General features: G+C 42.0%; 1 protein-coding gene across 8 annotated transcripts in view; it reads right to left on the bottom strand.

Moving 5' to 3' along the window:
• Positions 1–2,415: 2,415 nt before the first annotated feature.
• Positions 2,416–11,018, bottom strand: part of TRAF3 (TNF receptor associated factor 3) — a 70,060-nt gene continuing 61,457 nt past the window's right edge. For all 8 annotated transcript variants that reach the window (XM_036384903.2, XM_036384909.2, XM_036384910.2 and 5 more), the window contains one exon: positions 2,416–10,200. In XM_036384903.2, coding sequence (XP_036240796.1) covers positions 9,629–10,200 — 572 coding nt within the window. In that variant the 3' untranslated portion in view covers positions 2,416–9,628. The remainder of the gene's footprint in view (positions 10,201–11,018) is intronic.

Genomic DNA, 11,018 nt, shown 5'->3' with positions numbered 1-11,018 from the left:
TCTTTCACCAGCCATCACTACCTACCCCAGGGACACCTGCTAAATGGGCCACAGCTGGGGAAAATCCAAGTAATCTCTGCAAAGCTTCTGCATTGGCACAAAGCAGGCATCGAGTGTCCACAGCAGTGTCTGCAGACAGCTCCCACCTCCACTCACACAGCCATGCTGCCAAAACACAGCTGCAACCAAAACAGCTGTGCCCAAACATTGCTTAACCGAAGGTGCAGCCTGCGGGGTGGAATTCAGTTCCTCAGGTCTCTTCTGTGTTTGCCAGCCCAGCCAGTGGGAATTCAGTTCTTGGCTTGGGTCATTCCCCATTCTTGTGAGCCTACAGAACACACCAGAGCATGTGCTGGTCCAGTGTTCACTGCCCAAAACCCTCTTGAAGGAGCAAGAGATCTGAGTGGGCTCAGCTTCCCCAGGTGCCACATTTGTCAAGGGGGCTGGGAAGATACTTGGGTTTTCACGTGCTTTGGCCAAACAACAAGCCAGACACATTACTCGACAGGAACAGCCTCCAGGGCTTAATCCAGGTGTGCAGGAAGGAACTACACAACTGACTCATGGAATAACTGGCTTTGGGGAAGGTTGGGGAAATCACCTATTTCACCACTTGTTTTGATCACTGGATATTTCCCCATTCCTTAGACAATTCCAGGACACGGTCACATCAAAGCAAACAAGGAGCAGGATATACAGGACTGAACATTTTGAAAACCTCTGACTTCTTACCAGACAGCAAGCAAACCCAAGGTTTGAAACTCTGGAAAACTTCCCAAAAACTTTTAAAAAAGGCCCTGCAGTTCTTCTAAAAGATGGCCCTAGCAGCAGGTCCAGACTCTGGCAGTGTTCCTGCCAGCCAGCACGCTCTGTAGCCCAGGAGTTCTTCACCCTGCTCTCCCTGGCTGTTTGGTGCTCCCAGAGCTGGCACTCTGCTTCTGTCACCCTAAGTACCAGATGGCCCACTGGGGGAAAGCACCCCACAAAGCTGACAGTCACCTTCTGGGACCTGGCATGAAGGAGAAACCTTTTATAAAGCCTCACTGGAGCCAGAAGGGCACCACGTGTCATTTCAATTACAATTCTTTGCTGGGGAGGAGGAGCAGGGAGGTGAGGAATTAGCGTTTGCCTTCACGTTTAAAGCAATTTGATTCCTCTCTGCTTATCCTGCTGCTCTGTAATGATGGAAGTGTCACGTCTGAGCAGCAAGCTCCCCAATTTGGGAGGAGGAGACTCCTCTCCAGAGGACTCTGCTGGAAGGTAACCCACTTCATTAAGACAAGGAAGCTCACCACCCCTTCACGCTCCACAGCAGAAATATGAAGAGCTTCAGGCAGTGCAGCCTCAAGTGCCAGCGCTGGAGTGCAAGTGGAAAGGCTGATGAGCAGGACAGCAGAGGCCAGAGCATCCAGAGTGGCACAGTGACTGCTCTCAGCAGCAAAGGGAACATCCACCTCAGCACATCCTGCACGAGGTGACAATGGCACTTCTTAGCCACCGTCCCTTCACCATGCCCACCTGCCTGCATTTGCCATTTCTCTGGCATCCCCACTTTATCAGGAGAAGTCGATGCACAGCATTTTCAGAGCCTGTTTCAAACACTGGTATGGGCTGGCCAGGTCGTTCTCACATTCCAGGCCAGCAAGGAGATGGGGCTTTTGCCAAGACACTGCGGTCTTGTGTCTGAGCACAGGCAGGACATTCCTGCATTGCTAAACGCAGTACTGCCCCTGCAGCGATGGGAAGGAAGGGAAACTGCAATTTCAGTAACAGAGGGGTGGGAGGGACGATAGGGAAGAAGCAACAGTGTGGTGCTCAGTAGAAGTTGCATGCTTCATACAAAACCCCAGGGGATCAGGGTTTTCATCCCTAGGCTGAATCTGAAACGTGGAGGAAATATCACTCCACACATTCCAGAACTGCCTGGTGTTTTTACAGACTGCATCATGTTCTGTGAGTTTGAGCAGACACCTGGCATGCGGTTCTGAGCTGAGAAGAATCACTAATGACACAACAGAAGGAAAAATAAGAAATCTACATCTTAAGACATTTAAGCTATGCTTCAACTCTCCTTTCCCACACCTCTTTGGGAAAGCTCTGTACCACAAACATATGAAAAGCCATTCAATTTATTTCTACTGTTTGCACAAGGGCTCTCAACTCTGATGTTAGGATGAACACCATCGCCTGGTTTATTCCAGCAGAGTTAGCGCATGGAAAATAGGACTCTGAGAGAAGTTTTGGGAAGTTACCTGTGCAGAGAATGGGAAATGCCACAGTAAAGCTCTGTTGGGTGTATGAGCACAAAGCACAGAACGGCCATGCAGTGGGCTCACAGAGGAGGAAGGATGCACCCTGGCCATCTGCAAGTCAACAGCAGTCATTCAAATTCAACACACCACGTTTTTTAAAAAATATTATTTCCTACTTATTTATTTTTCCTTTAATAACACAGTTTAGCATTTCAGAGTTCAGCATTCTACACTCTTACACACTGTCCTTGTTTATTAGCATTTAAACACAAAAAGACATAGCAAGACCTCCAAACACAAATAAATACAAAAACACAATATACAGTAAACTGAAATACAACATATAATAATGCTATTGGGAAATTAAGACATGTTGCTAATTCCTTTTTTTTATTATTATTTTAACAACATGGTTATTGCTGAGCAATAAATTATACATTTTAAAATTGTTTTTCCCCCTATAAGAAAAGGACGAGAACCACTGGTTACCAGATCACTTGCACTGTATCCTTACAGCTATTGATAATTAAGACAGGCAGAATATACACAATCAAATGAGGCTGGCCTTCTTTGGTCTTTGTTTTTGATCATAAAACTGAACACAAGTGTACCGTTCACTGAAGAGTATGAGATTAAAGAAATGGATACACAAGTTTCAAACACATTAATTTGTACATTATTCTCAATCACTGATGTCTTTTCCATAGATAGTTCTCACAGAATTTCTTGGAAACAAATGTCAGCTTTAGTTTTCCCGATTTTTATGTTGTTCCATGCATCTTAAAAGGTTATCCTACTTGTCTAAGAGAAATGGACCTACATTTAGCCCATCGTCTCCTAATGGGGTATTTTTCACAGCTCTCTAGTCACCACTAATTCATTGGAGTTTTATACCTTGTAGAAAAAATCCTGAACTTCCCCTTTTTTTTTTTTTTCTAGAAAACTGAAAAAAAAAGAAGTATTAACCGAACAACAGCGATAAGAAAAACAAAACAGGTGGATTACACGATGCATCAGCAACGATGGAAGCTTGTACCTTCCCATTCCACAAGTACAGATTATACAACTCTCTGCCAGTGATGCAGGTCATAGTTGGAAGATGTGTCCTTTCAGGTGCGAGCTAGATTCAAATACAAAGCTCGGAACACTATGCAAGAAAATGACCTTTACGAATGGTAATGCTGGTTTATCTCAGTAACCCTTAGACAGAGTCAAATTTTATCACTACGCATCGCACTGCCAGCAATGGAGCGTGTGAACACCGGCATTGCTAAGAAGTTAAAAAGTCCTTGCAGAACTGGCAACCAAATTAAAAGCTTAGTTCCAAAGGACCAAAAACACAAACACCACATAGAGACAACAAACCCTTCCCTGAATGGGTAGGTTAGTAAGCCACAGAGTTGGGATCCAGATTTGAATTCCACATCAAGTCTGGGATGTTTGAATCCAGGGTTTTGGTTCAGGTGCTTCTTCGTGAAATTCAGAACTTATTTGAACCCTAAGGAACTAATCCTAACTTGGAGGGGAAATAATGAAAAAACACAGCCTAATATCTACGCTGACATCATGAAATGGAAGACAGAAGCTGCAGTCTTGACCATATATTAGAAGAGAAACAGGAATAGTCAGATCCCTTATGCATTGTATAATTCTACTCTTCTAAATCTTAAGAGGATGTCCCTGAATCAGCAGTCCAAAGTTTTCCACAACCTTCCTATCTGGTGCTTCTCTGCAAAGGCCTGGATTAAGAGGCAAGAAAGAACAATTAAGCCCTCCAGATTTTGGTTTACAGAAAAAGGGAGAAAGCCCCACAAGGAAGAAATGGTCAGTGACACTGACTGGTAGAACAAAGATGAACCCACTTCACTGTACAATGGTATTCTCCCTCCTTAGTTAAGAGGAGCATCAAACAAGACTGGTTTTGTTGGACAATTCTGAACAGACAGAGCAGGACACAGGTTTGCTGCTGTTACTGACACGGACATGCTGTGCTGGCCTTCCCTCCGCACGTCTGGGCCACCACGCGTGCACAACCCCAAATCACGACAGCTTGTATGTTTAATTCTAGCCCTTACTGTCCTGATGTGGGTCTTCAGGGTATATGTCAACTTATTTTCCAGTTCCTTTAAGGGACAAATGTATTAAAAGAGTAAAACCTCATGATTCAGAGATAACAACTAGGGAACTGGAACCTCTCATACAGTTCCGGCTCCAGGAGATTCCTTTTGTGACTCTGGGCAAATCACATCTCATCCTTGATTTCCTTGTTCCAAAAAAGAGAAATAGCACTTGCTATACACTGTACACGGTATTAAAAACTCAGATTAAACTGCCAAACCGATCATTTTTATTGCAGTAGCTTTGACTTCTAGGTCAACCAGAATATCAAGGTATTGACTGAACACGACAGAAATTCCAGGGAAGAGGTCCAGATGCTTTTTATCATTTTCTGTTCCAAATTAGAGGAAATTATTTGCAGTCACAAAGTTGCCCATCACTATAGTTATTTAAAATACAGGAATCTCCAAATTATCAGAGCATGAGGAAGAACATGTATCCTAAATTACAATTCAGAGTCTTCAGAAAAGCTAAACAAAGTGTTTGCTACATACAGGTCTTCAAACTTGAAAGACATGAATCAAAGTTTGCCCTTAGCCAAGATCCTCCTTTAGCAGCAACAAGTTATATTTGCACCAAGTGATCAAGTATAACTTGGAGGAAAGGGTTTTGTTTCATCACTTCTACATAAAGAAAAGACTTTGCATATTTATGTGCATGCATGTCTGCGTGTATAGGTATGTACCGACACACATACAAGTAATTTACAGAGCAAAATCTAAGAGATTAGGTATGCAACCCAAGAATTTCCCCCCTCACCTATCTGTATATTTGCATAGTTAAATCATATCAAAGGCATCAATACTGCAGTCATGTTTTTCACTCTTCTGCAGTGCAGGCAACTGTCCTTGTCACTCCCTACACGCTTCTCTGTCTTGGACCAAAAAGCACCAGTGCTTTAAAAACTGAACAAAATATCAACAGATACCCTGCACTGTTGGTGAAATGCCTATCCCAGGTGATGGAATACAAATACAAATAGGTGGTAGCTTTTAAACTCCAGCTCAGCAAGCCATAACTGTGGCAAGCTGAGGAAACAGAAGCGATACAACCACAGCCTAACACTGATGGGTTCAACACTTAAATCCCAGCTAACATAAATCTCTATTACCTTTGCATTTGAGAAATTCACCAGGCACAGAAACAGGCACATATCTTCATCTTTCCTTTTCCAAGTAGAAAACACCACAAGAAAAGGAAAGAAACTGCATTTCTTTTTTTTTCCATGTTTTTAAAAATCTAGCGTGTTTTTTCCATCAAAATTATGCCACCCACCATTCCCTTTTCCTATTGCACATTCTCTTTGTGAAGAACAACATTTACAGTACAAGGCTGAAATCAACATTGCATATTGTAAGTCAGCAGTTGAAGGTGTACCGTGTAGACAGTAACTGAAACAAGACCCCAATTCATTAGCTCAGAGAAACAATGCAGACATGGTCATGCATCATAATTGCAGGTTGGTCTTTAAACACCCAAATAGTTTCATCCTGCTTAGGATTCAAGACTTTCTAGGTAACAGGTGCACTCACTCTGTGCTGAAGAGTGTACACAAAGGGCAATATCCAGATTGTCACACACTGGAATCTCCCTAGAGGAAGCTGGAAACTGAAGAGGTTTGTACATAACTTGTAGCGTCACCGTGAAGAAAGAACACCAGCAAGAGACTTCAGCTGTGTGCTGCTAAGAATTACTGCTAAGTAGAGGACAATATGGTTCCACTGAACAAACTCTGTTCAAAGTAATGCAAATACTCTGGGACCCCCTTGCAATAGTGGCAGCCCCCAGGAGTTTGCCAGGATTCAAGAGTATACGTGGGGCAGGGTGATGTCCCACGAATCACTTTAAACAGACAGTCCCTAGAAAACTTCAGATATCTCAGTCAGGAACAAAAAGAAAAAGGATAAAGGGCATTTCAGCGATGAGAGAAACAGTTAAATAACTTAAAAGTGTTGAGTAAAGCACCAGGTATCTTTTCCTTTCAACTTAGAGAATATACAGTGGCCTTGTTTTCACAAAATGCTACATACTCCTTGCTGGAAAGCAGAGGAAACCGATTTCTATGTACACAGTAAGAACTCTACAGAGATGGCCTGTGAGTTCTGTGGAGAAAGGGGTGTTACAGTCAAGGCTTCAGGTATTCCACAGCAGGCGGTGTTTACATTTGTGTAGCAAGATCCTGGATTTCACAGTACGCAGGGTTGGCAAACTGGAAATTCTCTGGCAGCTTCATGTAGTTTTAAAAAATAAGTGCAGTAGGCCTCTGTTTTATTAACTGTGATAAAAAGCACATATGCAAAAATATTTTTATATCGATAGCACATTACTGCATTATAAAAGCTGCCCAAGTGAAGCTGAAGATTCTGGCAGCTGGTGCTTTTGGCACTTGGGAGATGTGGAAAGCAGCATAGAGATCTGTGAAATACAACAGTGACTGATGTTTCTGCTACAGTGATCGGCATTTAGATAGTTAGCAGTGTTCATATTTAAACTTCTCTCTGAAGTTTCTGAGTCAATATCCCACCAAGACGAGATATTCAGATCTCTTAAAGCTACTAGTTTAGGCTTTGTGCAGACTCAGGAAGACTTCCCTATTGGTTTACACATTCACATGTTTCAAAGTCCTCTTTCAATCACCAAGGCTGGAAATGCTTTTTTTCCTCCTCTTTTAAAGAGCTTGGATTTAGAAGCGCAATTCTGTCACAGAAGTTGGAAATTGTAGTCACAAATCTGCAGAATATGCCGGGCCCTGCTTATACTCAAAATCTCCTCCAAGTCCCAAATTGAAACAGGATATAAATTGTTTTGTGATGGCCAAACGGTTTCATTTAATTTTACAAGACATGCATTAGCAATGGGAGGAGAGTCCTTTGGACATTTCCACTTGGGAATCCTGTTTTCAGTAAAATTCTGTGATGCACAAACACAAAAGCTCAGCTGCCTACATTCACAATTATTAAAATGACACGAGTCGAGCGAACCTTCGCCCTAAAGCGTAAGTGATGGGTTTACTTATGCAGCCTGCATAAAACTGCAAGTGCCATACAATGATATCTAGAGATATAGATGCAGGTATATCTATAGATATTTATCTCTTGTGCAGAACATCCTCCTTCCGTGCTAGAAATTAACTGCTAGCACGTGCCTCCATATTTGAGCTTGCACCTGTTGACAGCCATGTACCATAGAGGGAGTACAGTACCCGGACAATGGAAGGCAAGAAAAGGAAGACAAGTTGCTGCTGACAGTCAGGACAGTCAGCAGCAGGCAGTATTCTAGCAGGTGCCTGGAAAACCCATGAAGACCACTTAGCATGCATTGTATATCCATAAATACTTCTTGCAGGCACTGTGTGTGAAGGCACAGCCAAAAAAGACAACAGCAAAGACAAGCTGAAATACAAAGGCATGAATTCAACTGCACCTTAGACAAAAATTGTGACTATGCCTCAAAAAAGCAGAAAACTGATACAGCCTGATGTTAAAGGCTGAGATGCAATAGGTTTTTTCAAGCCCACGAAGGCTGAAAACACAGTGGTGCAAGCCCGCTCTGCTTAAGCAGGATTTTAAAGAGCACCACAGTCAGGCTGTGTCTCTGGACTTGCTTGTCACAGGCTATTAAATAGAAGCAGATGAACACAGCAGGTTGCAATCAGCATGTTTCAGGGCTAGCAAATGCTTTTCACTACAGTTGAGGCTGTTACAAGAAGGAAGCCCATGCATTCCCCATTAGGATGCTTGTCTGCTATGAGAAGCTGCCACGAGCATCCATATTCACAGCCCCAGAGTTCTCAGATGGATTAGTTTCAAGTGATGCCACCTTACAGCCACAGGCATTAGAGGAGAAATGTTGCCTGCCCTCACAGCGGCCATGGAGACTGTCCAGTCCAAGCTCCATAGGAGCACTGAGCATAACGTTTTGGCACCTCAATGGGATGGATTCCACCATGGCCAAGTCATAGAAGCTGCAGGAGCCAAAGGAGCAGGCTTTGGCTTCTGTTTCGTACATTGCAAGGTACCTAAGGGCTCTGAAGACAAGGCTAAACATTATGCCTGAAGTCCAATCAAACTACCATTTCAGATATCAGAATTAATCTGAATAAAAAGCTATGGTTTATAAGCAGCACAGCACATCTAAGGCACATGTATGCATGCAAGCCACCATCACTGTATTAAGACATTGCTGGTTTGTCTTGAAGCAATGGCTGCTAGTACAGAACAAACATAGAGGCTTTTTTTTAGCACTAATCCTCCTCCCCAATACTGAAAATACTATATACTGCTGACAGCATAATGTGCAACATATATAGCTTGATTGGAAAGCATGGGGCAGAACTTTAAAAAATGTACAGGATTCCGTTTAGAACTCCAAAGTTCAACAAATGCCCTATTTTAGGGTGAAAACAATTATAAATCTGATAATGATGCACAGCATCCATGAGTGATTTTTCCTTAATTTTGAAATAGTGTCATTAACTACGACATATATTGTAGGTTTACATTTCTAAAGAGAAATAACAGAATTGAATAGTTTTTTTTTCCTATCACAAGTGATAACCAGTGTTTGATATCTTCTATTTTTTCTTCCAAGAAATATCAGTCTATCAACAGTTTTAAAATAAAATGTTTTCTGTAACAATAGAACTTTAAATAAAAATATGATTTTGATTCAGATACTCTTGAGAAGACATGGATACTTTTCCAAGATCTTCTGACAAAGTAATTTTTAAAACAGAGACCAGATGAGGCCTTAAAAAGACAATATACTATATTTCAGACAAGATTGCACCTCAGTTTTTCAAAGAATATCATAATTGCAACATTACTTCATCTTCTTTTAACATGCTGACAATTTCCAGCTAGCCCACATGTGAAGGGTTTTTCTTGTATTCTAGCTTAAAAGAAATAAAAGTCAGTAATTGATTCAGCACATACTGTATATGTCTTTTCACCTCCAATTGACTAGATCATTAATAAGTTAAAAAAAAAATCCTCTCTGACCATAATCACTATCCTGACGAGGGGTAAGTGATTCGTCAGAGCTCAAGTGTTGCTAGTTCTATTAAAAAATATACCATGGTATGACTTCTTAATGTGTTGCTACTTTCGCAATTGGACCCTATGCAGTTATGCCTTCAAACTCTTCCATCTGTTCCACAAGGTGGTTCTGTGAGCTTTAGGACCTCTGATTGAAGACAAACTGATATAAAACCCCCAAACGGAGTTGCCTTCTGTTTAATCCGCCTCCCCCAGTGTATGTCAGGGGTCTGGTAGATCCGATGTATCCACTATGACTTTAATAAAAATAGTATCATCTTTAATATACGTTCCATTCTCTAGAACAGTTTGAGCCACAAAGACTGGGCAGCCAGATGCAATGTTCATTTCTCCAGTTGGCTTCTTGAAACTGCTGCTGTTCGGATCTGGCTTGAAAGCATCTCCCAAGTGGCGTCGAGACGGTCCCTGATCCATGAGCATGAGAGTCACTTTCTGTTTGAAGGGCCAAGGAAGCAAAGCATCGTATTCTCCACGCATGATGACAAAAAACAGAGACAAGTGCGTCCCCTTTCCCATGCCATCCCCGTTCAGATAAACCCTGGCACACATCTTGTAGCCAAAGTATCCAGTATAAAAGGGTTGGCTGTACAGGGACAGAGTCTTCCCCATGACTGCTTCTTGCTTCCGACGTTTATAGTCTCGGATTTTCCAAATTAACACGCCGTTGTAACTCGCGGTTTCCAGCACCTGGAAGCGCAGGTCCATGTCAGCCAGGCGGATGTCGTGAACGCTCAGCATCTGATCGTGCCTGCTCAGCTGGGTCTCCAGCAGGCCTGGCAGAAACACAAAGGATGGGGTGAGAAACCTGCTGCTTACTAAAGACTCTAAAACCAACCACCAGTGCTGCTACTGTGCATGAAAATACTTTCCTCCCCGAGAACCAAAGTGCATTTGGCCACTGATGAAACAATTTCTACAGGCTCTAATTTGCTGCCTGGTATCTAGGTTAGCTGGGATTTTTACAAATGTGGGTGTTAATTGTACATGCAGTAAAAGTCAAATATTCAAATCACCTAACAGATTTTTCCTGGTCACCAAACAGTATAACTAGAGGCTTCCATTTTTTGAAAGGAGACTTGGTAGCATTAACTGCAAATTGCTATTTAGCAGGTAAGACCTTGGAAGCAGTTACACATCCTATGTAATCCCTCTGAAATTCAGAAGCGTTCCTGATCACTCAAAACATTCTTTTTAGACACTATTTGTCTCAGAAGTACATTGCTGTTACAATGTAAAGTTCTTCATTAAAAAACCAAAGAATTCAAGCTTAGATCTGTATTATATGGTCATTTATTTAGTTTGGAGGGAGGGCTATGTCTTCTGTGTCCCCTTTCCCCTTCATATTACTCTTGTTTTGTTACTGGCAAAATTGGTCAACACACAATACTTAGAAGCAGATGAATTCATAAGGCAGGTTTATCTCATATAGGTCTATTTAAATGTTCCTTGTCACAAACATTTAAACACTTGCATGTGATCTACGCTGTCCTGCTGAATTCCAGTCTTTATTCAGAAGTATAATAACCTCATTCTTAAGCAGATCTCAGTTTTCTTAGGATCTCATACACCTGTCCAACAGAATCAGGATGGG

This window comes from Molothrus ater, chromosome 6, assembly GCF_012460135.2.
Source record: "Molothrus ater isolate BHLD 08-10-18 breed brown headed cowbird chromosome 6, BPBGC_Mater_1.1, whole genome shotgun sequence".
Taxonomy (NCBI): Eukaryota; Metazoa; Chordata; class Aves; order Passeriformes; family Icteridae; genus Molothrus; species Molothrus ater.
The sequence above is the reverse complement of the archived record's forward strand: the minus strand, read 5'-3'. Positions and strand labels throughout refer to the sequence as shown.